Source organism: Centrocercus urophasianus, unplaced genomic scaffold, assembly GCF_019232065.1.
Source record: "Centrocercus urophasianus isolate 14NV4802_14NV808 unplaced genomic scaffold, USGS_Curo_1.0 seq_11, whole genome shotgun sequence".
Classification (NCBI taxonomy): Eukaryota; Metazoa; Chordata; class Aves; order Galliformes; family Phasianidae; genus Centrocercus; species Centrocercus urophasianus.
Window position 1 is genome coordinate 84,179,371 of NW_024884253.1, and position 23,055 is coordinate 84,202,425.

Here is a 23,055-nt window from a genome sequence, read left to right on the forward strand (position 1 = left end):
AAGATAATCCAAGCAGACCAGCTGTACACTAAAGGAATTCATTTCCACCATGTGCTGCCAGCCTTGGCACTTTCAGCCGAGGAGCCAACAAAAGTATCAATCAGAAAGGCTTAAAGTGATGTGAACTTTTAGCTTTCATATCTACACTCTATGTAATATAGAGAGAGTTGTAAAGCATACTTTGAACAACTTCATACATACATAATACTTTTCTTTTTTCCTTTCTCTTTTTCTCTCTCTTCCACTAAAAATTAACTCCCCGCTGTCTTCAGAGCACGCTTTGAAGGACGGCAATGTTCCCTCTGTGCCATGCAGTGAAAAATGAAGCTAGCACCTTAAAAATCTGTGTTTCCCATGTGTCCACAGTACAGTATAATTCATTACCTGTTTTCTTAAGTCCTGAGCCGATCTATGAAGAGTGTGGTGGTTGTTAGCAGGGAGCCCTTTCGTAGAGGAGCCAGTGTTTGTAGTAGGATGGTGATTAGCAGCAGCCTGGTCTTTTCGGCTCTCAGCCTTATGTTCGCTGTTCTTCTCCTTCCCTGGTGTGGCCTCTTTGCTTTTGTGTTTCTGGGCAGGTTCTTTCTCCTTCAATGATTTGCTGGATCCATTGAAAACTGAGAAGAGGGAAAAAAAATGAGAGTGTTAAAGAAAAAAGAAGTGCATACAAGATGAAACTCTTCATTCAAAACAACCCAACCTTCTTTGTTGTCAGCGTTGGATATTTAATGAGTGTTCTATTCTAGCTAACGCAAAAGCAACACAGAAAGAGAATTACAATTTTGCATATTTACCTACAAGAACAGGTTTACCAAAGCTAGCTATTTCCTTTGATTATCAAAGTACCCAAATTAAAACATATAAGGTAAGTTACTATTTTGATTGACCTAAATATAGACTTATCCTTTCGATTCTTATTTATGACAGTTTTAATCAACTTCTTGCTGTGGCAGTGAGGAAGTGCTGAATGTAACATAAACAGAAAGAGGATTTATTTTTACTTTAACAAGGAAAGGAAACGTTCCATGAAAAAGCATGTTTAGCAGACAAGTTGCAAATAGAGAAAGGAAATAATTCTACAAATAAAGAAAAATAATAACTTGGAACACATCATATGAAGTAATACAAGGAACTAAGCTGAGTATCCTAACCTTTTGTTGAAACTAAGGTATAAGAAAGAACAAGAAACCATATTTTTTACACAATAAACATTATGAAAATATATACAATTATATCTCAAAAAGTTTTGTTCCTCTCCCCCTGCTGAATTATTTAAGGATACACATTCATCTTCCACTGTCAGGGATCATCAAAAGCTAAGATTTAAAAAAACAAAACAAAAGCCAACAATCCTTTTGTCTGTTTGCTAATCAAAAAATGCAGTAAATATGTGCTGCTTGCTCATCAGGGAAACACTTGCCAGAGGTCTGGGAGGTTTGTGATCCAACATCCACAATGGCAAGTGATCTCCTGACTTTTCCACTCATCTCTTGTTTTTCACTCATCTATTTTGACATTGCTTAGGAAAGGATGTAAATAAGAAAATTCACAAATACTTAAGGGCACAAATACCTAAGAATACTAAGTATTGCACACAACATGCTCTACCTGTTTGGGAACATCAGCAGAATGAATTAAGACATTGTTTTCTTGGGAAATGAAAGCCTCAGTTAGTAAGTATGAGATACCAATGACACACTCCTTTTTATCTAAATTTCAAAGCTTGGCTGTGTCTTGTGGTATTACAGGAGCAGCAGCAGTAACAGTAATTTAAGCAAGCAAAAATCTTGCTGGACATAGGAAGGTGCACCTAAGCTGCTACTGAGGTGCATCTAAGCTGCTTCAGCTACCTTGCAACCTTCCCACCGTACCTCCAAAACCAGAAATTCCAGCAAGTTATCAACAGAATTGTTGTTCAGGTCACTTATCACATTCAGGTGGTGGTAAGCATTACAGCAGGTGACATTAAAACAAAACAAAACACAAAAACCCCACCACCTGCAAGCACAAGTCTACAGCGTTCCACTTCCCCCATCCCTCTCTCTTCCTGCTGCACGAAGTGAGTGGGAATGAGAGCAACCCCATCAGCAGCCAACTCACCACCAATTCCCCCACGGCTTCGTCTCTGCTGAGCTCAGGAGCACCTGGCGCTGCCCCAGACAGCCGAGGACCTGTCTGTGATTCCAGTGAAAGTCTCATAACCTCTCTGTCTCATTTCCAGTGATGGAACTGACAATAATTGCCAACCCCTCTCGGGGGGTTCGCGACAATACATTTATCCTCCTTTGTGAGGAGTTCTCACATCAGAAGGAAGGCGCTACGAACGTGCAAAGTGCGACTGTTTATTTGCAATAGGGCACAGCACAAACAAATGACGGCAGCTTTGTTAATACGTATTTCAATCACTGCGAGTGGTATCTTCCTTCGGAAGGAACAAATCTTGTGTATACACATCTGCCTACATGGAAACGTTCAGAGAGATCAGTCTTCTGTATTCGGTTGCTGCTTTATAACTGAAAATTACTGCAACAGAAAACACGGCCAAAAAGCCAAACTGTGCACTTCTATGGTTCACAAAAAAAAAAACAACCCAAACCCGGCGAACATGAGACAAGGTATATTTTATATGCAGCAGCTCATTAATTTTAAGTGTCGTGGGAACCCTGCCAGTTTTACCCTCTGAGTAATTATCTTTTGTCTTAATTTGTAAGATTCTTGAAAGGGGGAAGAGAGAAATGGGGGAGAAAAGATGTTTGCTCTCACAGGAAAAGCTTAAAAAGCTTAAACCCTGAGAACATTAAAATAAGGGCAAGATGTAGATGCAAAACAGCCCTTGCCATGCTGCCTCTATTTGAAGAATAGATGGCATTCGTTTCTAAAAAAAAAGCAGTATTTGTTTCTTTGAGTGCTTGCAATACTGCTATAAGCAGACAGGTGTAAAAATCTTCCTGAAAATGAGGCCTGCCAAATTCATAGTCATGTTATGTGAAAAACAATCAAAGAGCACATCTGATTAATTACAAAAAAATATTACCAGTCAAGCATTCAAGATAATGCATATATATATATATATATCCCCTAGACCATGATTTCACTTCCATCTCAATAAAACAAATGCAGAATTAAGTCATTTTGACTTACAAAGCTAGATACCTGGCCCAAATAGTTAGCTAGACAGCTCCAGTAAGACAGAAAAGATGAAATCACCAGGGAAAGAATACCAAAAAGTGCCCCATGAAGCATCGCCATTGAAAAGTAACTGATAGAAGTAACTGCTAATAAGAATGAAAAATCCCCTTCTCAAAGGGAAACAAAAAAAAGCCATCTACCAACAACCCTGCATGAAATATCACTGAGCCCAAATCTGCTTCAAGAATAAAACGATTATTAATTCTTTTGTGTCTTCTTACACAGCAAATTGCATTTCCCTTGAGGTCTGCCAGCCCTTCAATATTTCTGAGACATTTAGTAAAGCAGGAAAGATGCACCCTAAATTTTACTGAGCTCAAATATAAATGTGCTACAACTACAGTCTTCCATCCTAGATATAACTCTGACATGCACAATATCCAGCATTCAGCTCCCAGTTACATTTTCTCCCTCTGAAAGAGCAGTCAATAAAGGTTTCATCCTTGAAGCAATAATTTCATTTATAAAAAATAAAAAAAAAGGAAAAACAGACAAAACAAATCTACAACCCACACCAGCAATAAAACTCATACTGTGAAAGGAGAGATCTTTTGGAATCTTGAATCACCATCATTTTATTCTACCTTAACCAGTTCCATATTTCCAGAACAGCTTTTAATTAAAGACATGAGCACCACAAACAAGTGATGAAAAATACTAGCAAACTGTAAGCGTTGAGAAGCTTCAAATACAACAAGAGTATATCACTTTAACCATACTTACCTACATGTTCATTGCAAAATGCTGCTTCCTCTGAAGTAATCATTATTATTATTAAGCTGATTCAATACGAGTCCCATAGTGAAATTCTTGTGGGCCTTTTGGTTAGCAGTGATGATCAAACACAAAGAAACTGAACCACTACATTCAAAACTTGCAAGCACTGGGGTTTTTTCAAACCACTGATATGATTTATGGCAGCTGAACAAAACCTTATGGCAAGCATGATCCCTGGTGGATGAAGCACAGTTCCCTCTGCATCAGGGGAGCTGGACTCAGGGCACTAATAATCACACAGGATCCCATCCAGGGATTTCAAGGTATCTTTATTTGAAGTCACGATAAAGAATCCCTGCACCGGTCAATGCAAACTGTGCCTGCAACTAGGTGCAGCTATAATGATAGCTAAGAAAAAGTTTGACCATGTAAAGCCACAGACATGCTCAATTACTGCAGATTAACTTGGCATTTACTAAGGGAACTGACACCTCACTAAGCAATAAACATTTATTGTATTTTCAGCATTTTTCTGAAGCATCCACCGAAATAAATACATGCACAAATATTTTTATAGGCTATACCCAGCCATCTATTCAAAGTCCATTCATAGTATGCACAATAATCATGCTTTCACTATTCAAACAGCAGAGCTACTGCTGAGTTCAGTCAACTGCCTGCTCTACGGGCAAAGCTTTCTCTCACAAACCCTCCTTGAGCTGATTCCTGTACCAGATACTCCTACTGTAAGTTTCTCCATTAGCCTAAGCATAAGGAAGAGCCGAGCACTGATATATGATCACGTTTGTATGTTTGTGTTCTGGAAGATAAAGGCAAGGATCATATACATACACTGTACATAGCATAGATTGTGCTGCGTAAAGCAAGTGATTGAGCATTCATAAAACTGTCCAAAACAAAGAGGGAAGAGTGAAAGGGAAAAGTTTTGTTTTTAGAAGGAGAAGAGGGAGCCCTGCCAATTTTGTGAACCCGAGCCAGCTATTCCAATGCAAACCTCATGTTGTTACACAGATTATGTTTGAGAAGAGATGTAATATTAATCAACTTTCTGGCATTAAGTATCCGTTACTGTACAAAAACATTCTTGCTCTGGCTTTAATTCAGTTTTAAGTCACTGTGAAAACATTTATGTGGCTCTCGAACTGCCTTAAAGGACCCAGGCAATAATTCTTTTCTCCTCCCGCAGGAACTGAAACAGTGTTCTACTTCCATAAAACAGAATATTTTAATGCTGTCAATTGTTTTCCCTGAGCGTTGGGTCTATAAACCATTTCCAGAGATAGGAACTGTCTTCCTCAAGCAACACCTATATACTTATGGGCAATGGCAAAAGCATATTTCAGGAGAAGGACATCACAGCACTGCTGGTGTTACATGGTATGAAAACACACAGCACAGCTGTTTCAGCACTTCCCAAGCCCTAACCCCTTTGTGGGCGGACAACTCGGCGATGAAATTTCCCTAGCTGTACGCAACCAGAAGACAAGCAGGAGAACTGGGGCTGATGGCACAGCACTCCCTTTTGCCGCTATCAGTAACGTAGCTCGATGCTCATCACAGGCAGGAACACGCTGGCTACTGCAAGGAGGATTATTGGTATGAGACACCACGCCACCATTTGCAAAAATTCAATACCAAGTGTCTCATCTTAGCACAGATTCATTACTCTCACCTAACCATTATGACACAAACAACATCGAAAGGGTCACTCGCTAAGCAGCAAGTCCATACAAGAAGTGCCTATCTGTTATCACAAGTCTCTCACCAGGATAACAACCCAATTTTTTTGAGTAACATCCAGCTCCCCTATTCTTCTCCATAGGTCATACATCTAGCTACTGAAAATCCGCAAATCCCCAAATGTGTTGTTTCTGATTTGCATTTTTAAATATGTAAATTACTGTAAAACGGGTAATTTTCATGTTACATATTTTTGCAGAAAAATTAAATGTGCAAAATGTTTATTGCAACAATTACTGGTTCTATGGTATTTCAACAAAAGGCAGTAAATCATCAAAATAATTGCCTACCCATTAACTATTGTAGCACTGCGCCTGAAATTTTCTCATTCTGCGTTTTAGCTGGATGCAGAGAATATTTTTCTTCCAAATGTTTACCTCCCTGGGAGTAATTTTGCTGAAGAGTCTAAGACTCTGTCTTACGTACTCACCTACAGATATCTAATTTAGGGTTTTTCTGTCTGGTTGGTTGGGTTTTAATGCGTGTTGGTTTTTTTTAAAACAATAATGTATGTAAAAGATCTACCACTTACACCAAAGATGTACAAACAGTGCATTGAACTATATCCTGAAATAAGAAAAAAATAGTATCTGTGATTTTTCCAGCATCGTCTTTGCTATTGCACATGTAAGGAAATTTCTCTGCTAAATTATCCATTGCAAATTGAGAACTGAAACATTCTCCAGCATTTTTGGTAAGCGAGGAAGACAGCACTAAAATGGAGTATAATATTTCTAGTGATGCCTGCTTACTGTGCACTACTGCCAGATCTGTTTTGAAATCTGAGCCTAAGAAAAAAAGGCATCTTCACAGTTTTCCCCCCTGCTCATTTCAGGCACAAGGCACGCAGACCAGTAACAAAACACACCACAGATCAGTAATCGCTTCTGACACAGTTGGCCTTCTGACACACTAAAATCTCGCTTGCCCTGGATAAACAAGACTCATTCACAAAGAGGTCTGGTTACAGACAATGATGACTAACACTGTTTTCCTAAGTACAAGAAGAATTTAAATAATACAACCATAAAATCATAGAATATCTCCTGAGGAGGAGACCCACAAGGACAACCAGCTTTCAGCTATGACCACTGCCCTGGGCAGTCTGTTCCAGGGTCTGACCACCCTCTGGTGAAGAACCCCCAACCTGACCCCCACCCCCCAGGTCAGGGGAGTCAGTAAGCTGGCTCAAATGCATACTTTTCTCAACCTTTGAAATTCCCTACAGCTGCCAAAAATACCAAATCCTGCAATCAACTTACTTGAGGATTTTTATTTTAGGAACTGTAACCTTTAGACAAAGTTGTCTACTCAACTGGTGCCGCAGATGTTGCTCCATTGCTCCTCCTGAGGCCCATCTCCAGTTCACAAGCCCTTCCCACTCCTTTCAAGTGGAGCAATGCCTATCCCTTTTGCTCTTTCGATGGGATTGATAACCCAACAGATCCCCAAGCGTATCTTCCAGCTCCACTTCCCAGGCTGCCTAACAAAACACTTGGCACCTGCAAACATTTTCCTTCAGGAGCCTGGGGAGAAAACCTTCTGCTGTGCCACAGAGCGAAATCAAAGTAGGATTTATTTAGTCATAAGGAATTCAGAGAACTAGTTTTAAAGTCATAGGGAGCCACGTCTACCCTCTTACCTACACTTGGAATTTCCTCTGAGCTGCAGGGATTTGCAGCTCAGCCATGGTACCCCACCCCAGGGAACTGAAGCGTAGCTCATTTGCTGAGAACCTGCTTTCCCTGCAGGTTAGTTAGGAGAAGATTAATTTTCTAATAGATCAACGACTTCCCATCTCCTCCTCCATGCTGGCAAGATGCCTCATCATCCAGGCTGTGGTTGAGAAATTTCTCCCCACACCTGGCGGCCATACTGAAGAAAAAATACATTAAGCCAATGCAGCTGCCTGGGCTCTTCCATCAAATTCCTAGCATACAGAACTGTGAGCTAGGCTCAGATGGACCGATGGTTCTTTGAGATGGGTACAAAAGGCAAGCTGGGAATTAACATCTGAGCAGCATACAGGAATGCTGTGACTGGGCGTCTTGGCTCTAAATACAAGGAATTACAGGGGTTCCTAACACCCACACTCAAGAGGCAACTACAGCAATCACTGGTACTACTGTTTTATCTGCTGCAATATGCACCACATCATTCCTAATTTTCCATATGTTGATTTTGAAATTCACCACAAACTTAGGAGGTTTTAAGTTAAAAGGGAACTATGTGCTTTAAAAAGACATGCATCCTTGACATGCTTTCCATAAAGCTCTTCTAATATCACTTCAATATACTGAAACAGCAAGATGGATTTATCTCTTCCAATTAAATGCTCATATGGTTTCTTAGCTGAGAAACTAGCCTTTTGAAGTCTGCAGCTATATGAAAACCAAGTGATTCAGCTGATTACTTTCTGGCCTCTCACCATTTTAACCCTGCTAGAAATCCTAACTCAATTAAAATCATTCTGCTTAGGACCAAAATTGCACACTGAGTTTTAGAAAGCTTCCAAAGCATTCTCCTCCTCTCCAAAAGACACGGACAAATAAAGACACAAACTTTTGCTAATGTTATTGCTGAATTTGACAAAACAGTTACTGATGGCTTTTAGTGTACAAGACTAGAGGACCTCCTGGGGTCTTCTCTGACCTGAATTAATCTATGACATCTAGCTTAAATCTATGAGCAAGCAATAAACATTTCATTCTACATTACAAGAGAACAAAAACTGAATGTTTGTAGCCAATGCTCTCTCCTTGTCTTATTGAGAAATGCTTGCTGTAGTTTTAAGCAAGGTGAAAAAGACAGCTGTGAGAAGAGCAAGCCAACAGCTAGGTGTAAAACAACTCACAGCATGAGAGAGATCTTCCCAGAACTAATACAAGTTTCTAGCCAAGGCAGAAACTACCAGCAATGACATCCAAGCCTTAATCTGCTAACTTATCTTAACAAATGTCAGACCTGGCCTAATCAGTTGAATTTGGCAATGACATGAAACCAATTTTTAAGAGTGCAGCTCTAGCAATTTCCCTTGTGGCAACTGCTGTAGTATCTTAAAAAACCGTTTAACTGCAATGCTATCATTGCCTGCAGTAATATATTGCATGAAAGAAGTCTTGCATGTTGCTACATATTCCTTTTCCAGATGACCGTGTGTAGTGGTTAAAAATTTATCTTGCCAAGAATTTTACACTGCTTTTTAATGGTTAGATACAAGTATACCACATTAGAAATGCTAAGAAAGGAGGAAGAAACAGCACAGTAGCAATCTGATTCTTGAAATAAACCTAAATAATAAGCTTGGAAGGTGTCAAGTTAGTTCAGCTAATTACTCAAACTTGTGCAGCAAGCTATGCCATGTGTTACATTGGCTTCTTACTCACACTTTGGCAATTTCGATTTAGTTAGCTGTCCAAAAGGTGGCTCAACAGGCTAGTCTGGTGTGCAACCCTAGTAACATCCCCTATTGGTGTCAGAAGAGGATATTGACAAATGACTTCACCCAGGAAAGTTGTTCTGGCCCTGGTTTAGCAGAATTCAATCATTTGACACTGCCTAATGACATTAATCAAGCTGTGAACCTTTGTTGTTGTATGTCATAGCAAATCCTTAGCATTTTCAGGTCCAAAGTACTTAACTACGCACTGGACATTAAAAACAAAAGACTTTAATTCATTAAAAATAGACTCTCACGCTAGATTAAGTTCATTTGGTGCACCCGTCCCTGCTCTGCATTTGTGTGTGGTCTCATTTAAAAGAGACACACACATCAACCAGAACCTACTTTATTCACTGGAAACAAAAATACTATTGGCTGTCAACCAAAATAACAGACACTGAAAAATGGGAATACCCCCGGGTAAGGAGATATTAATTAAAAAATAAAAAGAAGGAGAAGAATGAAAAAAAGAAATAAGGAAATGACAATGATGAAGAAGCAGCAGCAGCTGCCTTCTCTGGGAATTCCTGTTTCATCACCTTTGTCAAAACATCTCACATTGTCTCCTATGTATTTTATAAAGGTCTTTTGCACATGTATTAAAGTAGCAGCTTCACCTATGCTCCGTCTGATCTACATTGATGAAGATTATGAATCCATTAGATGGCTCATTAAGTTTGCCTTTACTTACCCCCAATTAAGATTTCAGGTGTCTCTGGTTCTGAGCTAATTTCAAAGTGGCTGCCATCTGGGACATTCTCAAGGAACATGATCAGCTCCTTTTGTAACAATATATCATATTTAAAACGGTAAGGCAGCAGTTCTTTTACATGCAACCTCATTTTTTATATGCAGAAATTTGTGGCTGTTATTTTGTTTGTTTTACATAAAAATCAATCCAAAGTGCAAAGTTTTGATCCATAGCTTTTACAACATTAAAGCGCCTGCCTACAGATAACAGCTGAAATACTATTAGGTGTAACATCCTTTTCCACTTCTGCAAAAATAGTCCACAAACAGTGAGTATTTGAGGTAGTATGAACAATAAAAAAACAGATTCAGACATCGTCTTGAAAAATAATCTGGTTTATATAACAAGGGCTTTCTTCACAGAAAATTTCTTTTTGAAAAGCAGAGATGAGGACCAAGATAATGAAGTAATTGGGATCAATTCATCTCTTCTTCAGAGCACAGAGTAGCAGGAAAGAAGGAAAAAAAGAAGGCACAGGTCACAACCACCTCTTAAAAAGTAACCTGTAGAAAAACCTTTCCATACTGCTGCTGAGAAGGAAGGTGAACAAGCAGTCACCAGAAGGAAAGGTTTTGAAGGTAAAATTAATACTGAGGAAGGGAAAAGGGAGCACAGAATCCATTTTGAAAAGACATCAGGCAAACAGGGCATAGACTTGTTACGATACAATAGCTCTTGCAAGAGGTGGAAGCACTCAGAAAGTACTCAGCACGGCTTTTAGGCCTGCCATTTTACACTAGGTGATGCTGTGACACACTGATCCGTTTATCAAGACACGATAGGAGGACATTGTGACAGAAAGTTCTTGTAATGAATGCTGTTTTTGTTGATCTGCAAAGAAATAACTAAAGAGATAACTTCAAGAAAAACCTTCCATTGCCAACAGCAATGCAGTCCCTTTACCGACTACAACTGTGGTATCAATATCAATCAAATCAATGGGGAACAGCACTATTTAGAACCTACCTTGCCCATTTGGAACTTGTTTATGCGTCTTTCCTTTCCTGGGGGTTGACTGGCATGATGATGAAGCATTGTTTGTGGCTGTTTTTGTGTCCTCTGTCTCCTCCTCTTCCTCTTCTTCATCCTCGTCATCCTGAGAGCTTCCAAAATATACCATGTTGCTGGGCAGGGCTGGAGAACCTGATCATTAGAAATAAATGGCTCATTAGCATCATCGCATTCACTTACTGAACCATGCTCGATCATACTGTACTTGAGTGCTATGCACAGCAAGATAGAGGGACCCAGAGATGAAATGTAATGGAAGTAGCACACGACTAACTGGAGTCTTTTTTTATTTATTTGCTTCTACCAGCAGAATACATATGTGCTTGAAAAGCAGGTTTCTCCCCTTCAAAAAAGCACATTCTATTCATACTTTGGACAAGCAGTCTTGCTACAAGTCCTAACTAATAGGTGTATTCAGAAAAGACTAATGCGCATGCTCAATTTCAAGTGCAGGTTTAAGTGCCTTACCGAAGTCGTAATGTATGAAGCAGAAGTTTACTGCCCTTCCAAACAGAAGAAAAAAAGAGCATTTACAAACCAGTCTGCACCCCAGTAATATTTTTAGGTTCCTAATACGATAAAATGTTAGCATTTAAACTTTACAGTGCTTTGTAGTCCTCTACTATTGCGCACAATGCTTTGCAATATTCTGGTCCTGTCTTACACAAAGAGAAAAACTGACACAATGAGAAGTTTGAATTTGCCTTGCACGTCCCTAGCAAAGGACAGAAAACAGGGAAGGTCTCTTGATTTCCACTGTGCTCCTCATGAGGATCTTGCCTCTCACCTCTCTCTTACTTCACACGTTTCCTCTAGCACACCTAGTTTGTGCAAAAAGACACATCACTCAATACAGCGAGAAATAAGCGAGGATCCACAAGTCTAACAATGACACAAGATAGTAATTTAAATCTACCTCGTGCACAAAATTGCATGTTGTGCAAGTGTACAGGCTTCCCAGAATTGCACTAGGACACATTATGTGACTTACGACACTATTTTAAAATGCATAAAGTCTATCAACAACCAACAAATACTTTCCTTTATCCCAGATGTCAGTGAGCTCTTCCAGGCAGGGCAGGCATCCTAGGAGCCTCTTACTTACTCACAGAAAGACTTTTTTTTTTTTTTTTTTTTTAATTGAGAATGGGAAGAAATAGAAAATCTATAGAAGCGTAGGAGGACTCATCACTTCAAATTCCCCTGTAACTAAAGACAAAGGAAAAAGACAGCTGGGTACAGAAGGTACACTAACACAAGGTAGTGACTATTTGCATCCTTAGCAATCACTTTTGGCTTGAAGCTCTTTCAAACAGCAATTCTGTGTTTTGTTTGGTTTCAAATGGTTGGTGTTGCCACTGCCAACAGCTAACAAAATTAATCCACTGGAACATCTGCTTCAAATAAATAAGAGGAAAGACCCAAGGAAGGATGGAACAGGCAGAGCTGCAGAGGGACACACAGTGGCTATTTCAAGGGGATCACACCTGGCATTCACAGAAATGGGGCACTGCTATCCACAAGGCAGAGCTAATAGCAGTAAAGCCACATGGATATTGATCACAAGTGAAGACCTCTGCTCTCAATCCCTATACTAGCCTCTATAGGATTGAGTTTTAATCTCAGCAGCAACTCACTAAAGGACTACAAGGCAGTCGCATTGGGGTGGTGCTGCCTGAAAAATAAATTGTCCTTCCTCCATGTAAGTAGCCAGGTCTGTGATGCAGATTCAGAAGTTACCAGCTTTGCAAGTTCGTGTTGTTCATCAGTAGTAATCAGGATCCAATGTCTGACACTACCAACACAGTGAGACATCAACAAGCAACAGCAATAAAAGTTCCTGAGAGGATCTCTCAAAATTAGGTTCAAACACAGACCGAAATCTATTATAATTAGATATATAAATACTTTCAGAAATTGCATCCTCCTGAGACACTTCAATGGGAGACACTGTCTATTCCGTTGTCTTTCCTAAGACTTCCCTAAGCCTCTTTGGACAGCTGCTTTCAACAGCAACCAGTAAAAAAAAATTATCATCTGCAACACAAATGTTTTGTTACAACAGCAATCTTCATTCTTCTTCTTTTATTTCATTTTGGGAAGGTAGAGAATAAAGTACAGTACTACGTGATTCTGCTTAGAAAGGTCTAACCCAATCTGTGTAGGAGATGGAAACTTTACCTAGCTCCTGATATTCAATTGTTGCAATCTCAGCACATACATCTTCAGCTAGAATATTTTGTAATTCTTTCCAATCAAGAACTGTGAACAACAATAGCTAAACTACATTCCTTGGACAGCTGGGACTGTTTGAAGAGAACATTTGCAGAGAAATTAGACTAGCAACGTCCAGTAACACCAGAGAGCCCTGCTAGTCTTCATTTTACTGATCTAAGCACTCTGCAATATGAGACCTCAGAAAAGCTGCTGTTCACTCCAGGTCATTGCCTCCCCTCCTCCTCCCCCAGGCTCTTCCTACAGATTTATTAAAGTTGACTTGCTGAACAGAAAAGAAAGGAAAAAGAAAAGAAAATACTAGTCTCAGGCATTTGTGTTCTATTTGAGCATCATTATGGATGGAAGACACTGCAAAACTCTAAAAGCTTTAAGCTTTCTTGCATGCTTTTTATATTGAAACTATCTTTATCACCACATAGCTAGGTGACCACTCACCTTCTTTATTAATATTCCTGTCCTATCTATCCCACTTCCTCTCTGAGTTAGCACAGGGATGTGCACCGGTTGCCATCTCTGCAGGGAATGCCTGCTGTTGTTCAAAGTGGCTAACTTGTATAAACAACAGTAAGTAGCGTTATTGTAGCCATGCAGGCCTACAACCATTGGAGATCTGGAAAAGAATGCACTCAGAAGTGCCTTTTTTAAAAACCTCCACCAGCTGGTCTAATAAAACATATGGCCCTTCCTTGTAAATTCTGCCTGTCTTCACCTGTAGTTAAGAACAGTGTTTGTCCTGCACACAGACTTCAGAAGAGACCAACAGCCATCTCCTCTTCTCCAGAACCAAAGCACAATTCTCAAAGCCTGCATGGAGCAATCTAAAGAGCAACATCAGAATTGATTACAAAGAGCAAAAAAAGAGGAGCTCCAGTGCTGTGGATATTTACACCCAGGATTTGGCGCACGTCAGGTCTTGGAACTCTAAACATGCAACGCCTACTTCCTCACTTTCCATCCCCAAGAAAACAGCAGAACATCTGCAAAAGAGTTATGAGAACCTGCAGCTGCACTGCATTTTACAAGTCTCCTTCTGTGCTGGGAGTCTCCAGTTTGTGCAGGCAGCTGCTACCACAAGAAGTGCAATGGATGAAAGCGGAGAGCCAGGAGCCAACACTTCAGCACCTGGGGAAAGTGAGGAACCCTCAGCCTCACTCGTATCAACAGGCGTCTGGAAAATGGGATAAACCTGGTGGTCATCTAGAAAACAAAGATCTAAAAAATAAGTTGAGAAGAAATTTCCTCCAAGGAGCGCTGAGACATTTTTCTTGGCATCAGAATTGGTCTCGGAGAGCATGTACCCCATCTGGCTCTTGTTCTTCACTCCTGTGCCACTACCTTGGCTGGTCAGAGTAATTTTTTTTATGGGGCCATGTGGTGAATCAGATCAGGGAACCAATTCAGATTAAAATCCCAGACTAAGGAAATGAAAGTCCATTAATAAATACTGTAACGGCAAAGTAATGTTAAAAGTTCTCAAGATTTGGAAAATTTCTATGCACACTTTTTCTTATTGAACGTGTAGCTTAATATATCACTCTGTTATTAAACAAAATATGAAACACAGTATGTTTCCAATCTCCTGTAGGAGCCGTACGTTTTACATTTTGTCTTGATGATGTCTAGGCACACGGTCTCTAACTGCACTTTTTTGCAAGACACTTGATCTGCTCTGCATCCGTATTTGCCTAAAAGCACATGCCGTCACTGAAGAACTGGCTGAAGCTATTACAGTGTGATTGGTGGGAAAAAGAAAACATGGCAGAAAAATTAAGCCAAAAGAAAGGGCATGGAGCAGCAGAGCAGAATAACAGTGGGGCACAAATGCTAAGAGAGGATCAGAGAATCACATGAATGGCTTGGGTTGGAAGGGACCCCAAGGATCATCAAGTTCTAACCCCCCTGCCTCAGGCAAGGCCACCAACTTCCAGATCCAGTAACAGGCCAGGTTGCCCAGGGCTCAATCCACCTTGGTCTTGAGCAACTCCAGGGACAGAGAATCCACCACCTCTCTGGGCAGCCTGTTCCAGCACCTCACCACTCCCTGTGAAGAACTTCCCCAACATTCAATCTAAACCTTCCCTCCTTGAGCTTAAAACCATTCCTCCTTATCCTTTCACTGTCTACTTGAGTAAAAAGTTAATTCCCCTCCTTTTTATAATCTCCTGGTGAAGCTACCAGGTGATGCAGGATGCTGAAGCAATGGGAACAGGAAAATGCAGGGAGAAGGACTGACATTAAATAGCAACAACTACAGTAAAGCAGGAAGAACACCATTTATTTATCAGCAATAGCCATCGGACACTGCCATCCACCCACTGCCTGATCTGGACACGTGCCACCCACCTTTCCTTGGGTAACAAACGAGGCAGCGTTATCTCACAGCCGAGTACAAAAGCACTAACGCCAATGCAAGGAGGGCCAAGCCACCAAAGCTGGCTCTGCAAGACTAACAAACTGCCATCGGACTGTAAGCCATGCAAAAAGCTCAGCCAGCAAACAAAGTGCTCGTCTCTCAACGTGCCAGAGCAAGATTCACCCCTGGTGTGGCGGGATACCATTGCGTGTGAGAAATGTAGAGAACATCATCCATGGTGATTTTTCTTTTTTCAATTCACTCATCAGGGTTACAATGAACTATGAATTGTTATTAAATAATAAAAAGGGAGGATATTCAGTTATTTAAAAAATGAGTTTTGAAGTATTGTTGGCAACTATTTCTGCATGTATCTGCAGTTTCGTTATTGAAATTCTCTCCAGTATTTTTCTCTCCTCTTCTATTGTGTGAGTGCAACACAAAAGAAAACCTAACTATATAGGAAAAACAATTACTGCAACTATACACAAAACGTTGCCTAATGGATATGAAAGGTTGACAAATCTATTGTGTCCTCTGCTACAACAATTTGATTCTTGTACAACAATAAGTACAAAGCAAAATACAGATTTTTAAGTCACAGTGCTGCTTTTAGAAGCCTTCTGGGAAAGGTGCTACTATCTGCATGTGCAAAATGCAAGCCTGCTACTAACAGCAGGCACAACCTGTATGTGAGATGCATTGAACTCAGCAACAACTGCCTGATTAACAGAATAAACTGTTCTCTTTTTCAAACACTTTATTTGACTGAGGTCTTTTTTTCTTTATTTTTTTTTTAATTTGACAATGTGTAATTTGTCCTCCTAAATTACTGTATGTTTTGTTTCTTGTTAAACTACATTAACTTTTGTCTTGGACTAGCAAAACATACTAAAAACTCCAGATCTGGAACGGAAGACTGGAATCAGAAGTACGGAAAGTGCATGTGCTTTGCCAAAAGCACTATTTCATTACTCTTCAGAATTAGCTGGCAGCTTTTCTGCAATATTTACTGAAGTACAAACCAAATGTTTTCATCTGGACAAGATTCAAACCGTGGTATGTTACAACCACAACAAAAATCCTCCCAATCCAAGAGCCTTCTCTACAATTTGGGCTGTGGTTTCTGTAAAATTCAGGGAGGATTCTTCTCCCTGAATTATTTACACCAGCTCTCTCTCCAACTCTTCCATTTTTTTTCTCCCAGCAATTAAACATAACCCAGATGTGCTTTGGAAAACTCTTACAGCTATTCAAGCCATCAGAATGATTTAAGCACCAGGCAGGTCAAGGTATGAGGGACTAAAGCCTGCCCTGACAAACATGGTGCATGCCAAGCTCCACAGGCTGTGACCAGAGGTTTGGCTTTCCCTCTGACACACAGCCCCATTTGGGGCTGTACGCAGGTGGAAAAACCTTGCCTCCCAAACTCTCCGATGTTCTGCCATCTCAGTGCTTCAAATTTAGGGCCTGATTCTCATTTATTATACATCCTTATGACAGGACACCGTAAAGACCCCGAAGTGCGAATAAATGTAATTTATGCCCACACTTTATGGCCATTTTACAGAGCGAGGCTTAAAGAGAATGAACTACATAAACTCTATAGTAAAGAGCAATTGTATCTCACTTATCTCACTCCACCTGCAGGAACAGTCCCAGAGGGAGCTCCGAGGTGCCTGAACAAGAGGGAGGAAAAGGCCATCTCAAGCACAGAAACAAAACAGAGCTCGTAAACAAACAATTCAGAGCGTGTCTGCCGAGCCGCTGCACAAATCACTGAATGCTTAGTGTTATGGGCAACGTAATGGCCACTGTAATGACATAAAGCCCATTTTCTTCTGGGTCTGTTCTTCAGAGCAGTAGAGCTAAATCCAAAATCAAAAGCAAATGGTTTCATTCTTAGGGAAATACAATAAGGGGAGGGGAACACGTGAATTTTCAGGAGACAAATAAAAGGTTCACTTTCCAAAGTTAACAAAACACACACCAGAGTGACAGGCTACTGAATAATAAAAAACAAGTAGAGCGCTTCTCACATCTACAATTCATCTCTGACAACTTCAAAGCAGAACACGACAATCTCAAAGCAATATACCTCCACACATCTGGCTGGCTATGAAGGCAAATCTAAAAACCAATTCTTCCCACAAACACTTGAGCCCCTGACTTTATGAACCTCTCCACCACAAACATGACACGTCTGTACATTCCCAATCACTGTGTTGACATTCCAAAAAGAACTACCAAGCTATTTTTCAATCCCTAGAGATCCTCAGCCCCATCACTTGCACGAAACTCACCTCTTGGGGAGCACTGAACCTTCCCACAGGGTCGCAGCTTGCCGAACCATGTGCACTCACTGCTGGTGGGAAGGAAGGGCAGGAATCCCCTTTGCCAAAATACACAAATTTACCCACCTGGCTATGAACTGTGGGCCCTGAGGATTTGAAGCGTGGTTTCTGCAACCACAGAACTCGGGTTTTATGTCGGTACCTTACTCATAATCAACATCCAGCTCCGCCAATACCTCTACACAGAGTTAAATGTTATCCTCCTTTTACAGAAGAGCTAAGCAGCTTGCCTGGAGACTCAGAGGAAGTCTCTGGCAAACACAAAGACCAAACCACAAGATTAGTCTCCCATTTCAACAAGCTAATTTCATCCTGTGGCTTTTTGCAGGAGTAAATACAGGAATCATTAACATCAGAAAAGGATCTCAAACCAGGAGGAGCCAGAGAAGGCACTGGTCCTGCTGCAGCACATGCAGGCTGCTCCACTGTGCCTCCAGTAACCCTTCCAGCTCCTTAACCTCCTGGGTCAGCCAAGATGTACACCACTGCAGCACAGCTGGAGGGACAGCCTTGCAGTGGTGCTCCCACCCTAGCAAAGAAAAGCCTCTGTGTACCTTCTGCTTCACAGAGCACCCGCTCCATGCCTGCCCTGATTAAATTCCTCATGTCCTAAATCACTACGGGAACAACACACTTCATAAGCAGACTAAACGGTTGCATGTTTGATGCATCTTTTATCCCACACACAGAAGGGATCTTTCACGTTTCAATGCTACCCCAACCTTAAAATAGAACTTCAAAATAGTGAGATTACAGACACCAAATGCAATCTTGTTTTTATTAAGTGCTTTGTGCAATGAGGACTCTACACACCAGAGCTTATGCTTGCATTTTCAGTGCATCCTAAAATTTCAGTCTCAAGCATGATATGATTTAACAACTCAAAACCTATAAAATGTCTTCCTCCAGCATTTAAAGCCAATCATCCTAAACCTTTATGTTATACTATTACTTTGGAATTATAAAAACTAGCCTAGACTGCAAAGCCTTTAAAGCCTTATATTTTTGGACAGTGTCAGCATTTCACTGCATTGCTTTCATCCCAATCAAATGCCTGTGCTGTTTACTGTGCTTATCCCAACCTGATGAACACGACTACAAGGTTGTAGTGTGCTGCCTCTGAATGTTGATGCTTCAAATAATGGCTACTGATGCTGCAGCCTTTGACTCACAAGGGCACCAAGGATGTATTTTGGAAACTTTCCTCTTCCCAATCCCTGAGCAGACATGCAGGCCTGCCATGGTGGCACCTGACTTGCATCCACCCATTATCCCATCTAATTCTGGAAGGGTACCTAAAAAAGCCCCAGAGGCTGCTCAATGGAGGCAATGCATGAAAACAAGACAGGAGAGACAATATTGGATCTATGGTCCCTAAGCTTACCTCCTAAACAAGGTGGTTAAAAAAAAAGAGAGAAAGACAAGGTTTCTAAGAACAAATTGCAATAGGACTGCATCAATGAGATTAAGTTCCTGGTTTCTGAAGTTTGGACAAGCATGCTGCTAGTAAAGTTTTCTATTTTGGTTTTGCCCAATAGTAATAAATCATCATGTTGTTAAATCATTGCAGTACTCAAGGAACAGTCACATGTTTTTCAGTTAAAATAGTCTGAAAACTCAATTTGTGAGATCTCAATTAAATTATCCTTATTTAGGAATCCCTGAAATTCTCTAGCATGTAGGTCCCAGAGGCCTGACTTAATTAGAAAATTGATCATGGGAAAACTTTTAAAAATGTAGGCTCCTAATCATAGCCTGTTATCACCTTTTGCCAAGGATCCATTTCTCAGGGGGACATCCTTCTCTTCCCCTTTTTAGCTCTGTATTACTCAAATTGCAATATTTTAAAACTGTAAATGACTATGGAGAATAGAGGCAACTTAAATGCACTGTAAAGGAAGCTATTAAGAAAAGTTTGATCAGAAGCAAAAAACAACAACAAAAAAGTAAAAGTGAATGGTGCTGTGTGTCAGCATGCAGATGACATGCCGGTATCTACACGCACTGCTGAAAGATACTAATTAAGCCTCTGGCAAAGGGCACACAGGCTCCTTCAAACAAGCTATTTAAAGATAAGAACACTGCAGACAAACACTTCAGAGATATCTGCGCTATTCCCTTCCTTCTTGTGCTGGAAATTCTAGGTCACAATTGAAAAATACATGAAAATGAAAAAGGAGGAAGGCTTTAAAATCATTCAGAGAAGGTGGGGCTTGCCAAATCTGGTCAGCTAAATGTATTCCTGGGTGCACAGATACTCATCAGCTGGTACAGCTTTTCATTTTACCCTGCTTACCTTATAAGAAGTAATCAGCACACTGCATTGTCAAATTGAAGGTTCAAAAAACAATCTCTAATTAAAAATATGTTTAAAGCCCCTAGTATTCTTGATAATGAAATCAAGCAGGTCATCTTGGTTAAATTACCTCCCTTTGAAATTACAGGACACTATAAATAAATAAATACATACATAAACAGAAGTGCCATGGAGCATTAGATTCTCTGACACATAGTTGGAACCCAGTTAAATGGGATTCTTCTTCCTAAATACTGGAGCTTGCACACATAAGGGGCCGTGTTTCCAAACCATGGCATGAAAGTCCTGCTCCACTGCACAGAATTCAGTTGCTGCTGCTCGAAGTAAACCCCACATAGTACTGAAGAGTGAACTTCCAGTTGTGGCTGCAATTTTTACACTTCTCTGTTTAGAAATGGAAAATGAAAGTACAACCTGATGCGGTGCCACAAATTTACACCATGCTGTGACACTGCTGCTGGGTGTGGTGGTATAAGCTGAGATATGTGACCACAGACCTGCTTCCCCACTGGTCCTGACGAACACTCTCTCACCAGAGCAAAGCTTTGGCCATGAACATATTGACCATGATGAGGAGGAATAGGACCTCAGAGCCCTGATTTAAAAAATTATACATATTCACACAAATATGAAGATTCACTGAATGGCATCATACCACTACTACAATTATTTCCAAGGATCTGAACTTGCATCTTATCACCATGAATTCGTGAGTGATGTGGCACATTTCCAGGTGCCTCTGTCTCACTTCACACAAATGCACACTGCCAGGGCTGCACAGAATAACCACGTGGCCTGTGGCAATGCAAGGAATTCAGAACTCCTCAGCATTTCAATGAAAACGTGGCAGTAGGTTGAAAAACAAAGGAATCCCTTTTGAAAAAAACACAAGCTTTTCTGAAGCAAAGTCTAAGCAAGATGTTCTTTCTCCAAATTCACCAGGTATCGCTGGAAGAGCACCACCAAAACAAGCTGGCCAATGTCCTTGGAGGCTACTTGCTTGTCCCTTCTGGAACTACAGTGGGCTGCTGCATGAACTTCCCACAAGCATATGAAGGAGCAGCTTCCATTGGCTTTATTACAACAGGGACATCAAGAGTGCCCACTGTCTGCAGAATTTCAAGCAGCCAGCACTGCCTCAGGAGACACAACAGTTCAGAAACAGAAGCTAACACCAATCTCAACCACCACACTCCCTGTCCCTCCAAGTTACAGCCTTTGCTTCTCCAGAGAAATGAATTCTGGTACCACATGTCTAAGATTTCTCCCCATCTTTTGCTAGTTCTCCACAGCCTTTGTACAATGGGGGATGGAGCTACACTGTGAGTGCTGGAACACTCTTTCTGGTTTTCTTCAGCCTCTTTAACCAGATAAAGAACATGCCACGTGTGGCACTCCTGGTGCTGATTTTCTCTCCTGGTTTTTAACATAATTATAATTGGGATCTTAGCGACTGAATGTCTGTGTTGTCTGAAATATACAAGTACTTCTGCTTACCAAAGAAATTAGAATGAATTGCGAGTCCTTAATTGACAGTACAAAACATCAATTATTCTACAGATGAATAACAAAGAAGAAAATTACAGGTGCAAGAGCTAAACAGCCACTGATTAAAATAAAAAAAAACCCCACACCTTCTGAATGAAGCACTGAAATAGGACAAAAGTACCCATGCTTTGTGTTTCCACTGTAAGAGCAGAACACTAAGAGACAGTAGGAAATGAAAACGGAGATAAGTCACATCCCCACTTAGGTTGCCTTTTTATAAGTGCAAGTGCCTTCAAAGCTATAAATAACACATGCTTAGTTAGCAAGCAGTGGAAACAAGCGTGTGAATGCAGCCATGTGTGCTCATACACACACACACCCTTCTGAATTTTCCCACCAACAACTGTGGCAGTTGGCCCAGATCACAGCAGTGACATGCTGCCAACAGACCGATCAACCTCACAGCAGACTAAATTAGAAATACATTTCCACAGATTAAATTTCAGAGGACTGTGATGCTACTTTAAACTCTGTTAAATTCTACTCCTTGCAATCCTTTAAACAAACACTCCTTCCCAGCAGGAAGGAGGCTTCATTTTAGACCAGAGTCTAAATTAGTTACTACCCTAAAGATGCTACAACTCGAATACCTCACTGAATAAACAAACAAACAAACAGAAAAAAAAAAGAAAAAGAAATCCATTCTGCATTACAGCAAGACAGCCTTGGCAAAAAGAAAAAACTACAGGTGGTGTTGACCAGTGCTGTTAGAAGGCACAACACAGACCTTAGAACTAGAAACAGTAGCTTAAACACAGAAACACAAGTGGGAGCAACTAGTTTTGAAGGATTCAAGCCCTTAGGGAAGACTTCTGCAGACAAGCTCTATCTGTAATAAATGCAGATCCCTTCACCCTTTTTGCTTTCACAACAAAATAACAGCAAGAGGTATCACGCCAGCATTTCAAGGACAGAGCAGCAACTAAACTATAGGGAACGGAGGGCACCTGCCAAAACAGAAACACTACAAGATCCAACATAACAGTTATGGTTTAAATGAAAGACACTGTCTTCAGGACATGACTTGGGGCACAGGGGCAAGAAGAGTCCCAACAAAAATGACCCCCAACTCCGCCATGCAAGCTTGCACACACCTGTAATGGCACTATACAGCTCCAGCTAGCTAGCCTAGGCAACTGCTATGAAATTAGCTGGGAAAGTGGGATATCTCTCAGTACAACTTCAGATACCTTGTCGTCACTAGGTTTGCACAGTGGAACAGTTAGCATGTTTTAATTATTACCATGGTAACAATCCAGCTTTTAGGGCATTTATGGTTAAGAACAATGGCAATACTTCCATCCTCCATCAGATGAAAAGCATCACCCAGATTGAACAGCAAAGACAGCAAATTGGCAGAAAAGCAGAATTTCCAAC

The 23,055-nt window shown here is 40.7% G+C and overlaps 1 protein-coding gene across 1 annotated transcript in view; it reads right to left on the reverse strand.

Moving 5' to 3' along the window:
- JARID2 (jumonji and AT-rich interaction domain containing 2) overlaps positions 1 to 23,055 on the reverse strand; it is a 203,457-nt gene that overhangs the window by 36,429 nt on the left and 143,973 nt on the right. The window contains exons 5-6 of the mRNA XM_042836095.1: positions 10,824 to 11,000; positions 385 to 614 (exon numbers count right to left, since the gene is read on the reverse strand). Coding sequence (XP_042692029.1) covers positions 385 to 614; positions 10,824 to 11,000 — 407 coding nt within the window. The remainder of the gene's footprint in view (positions 1 to 384; positions 615 to 10,823; positions 11,001 to 23,055) is intronic.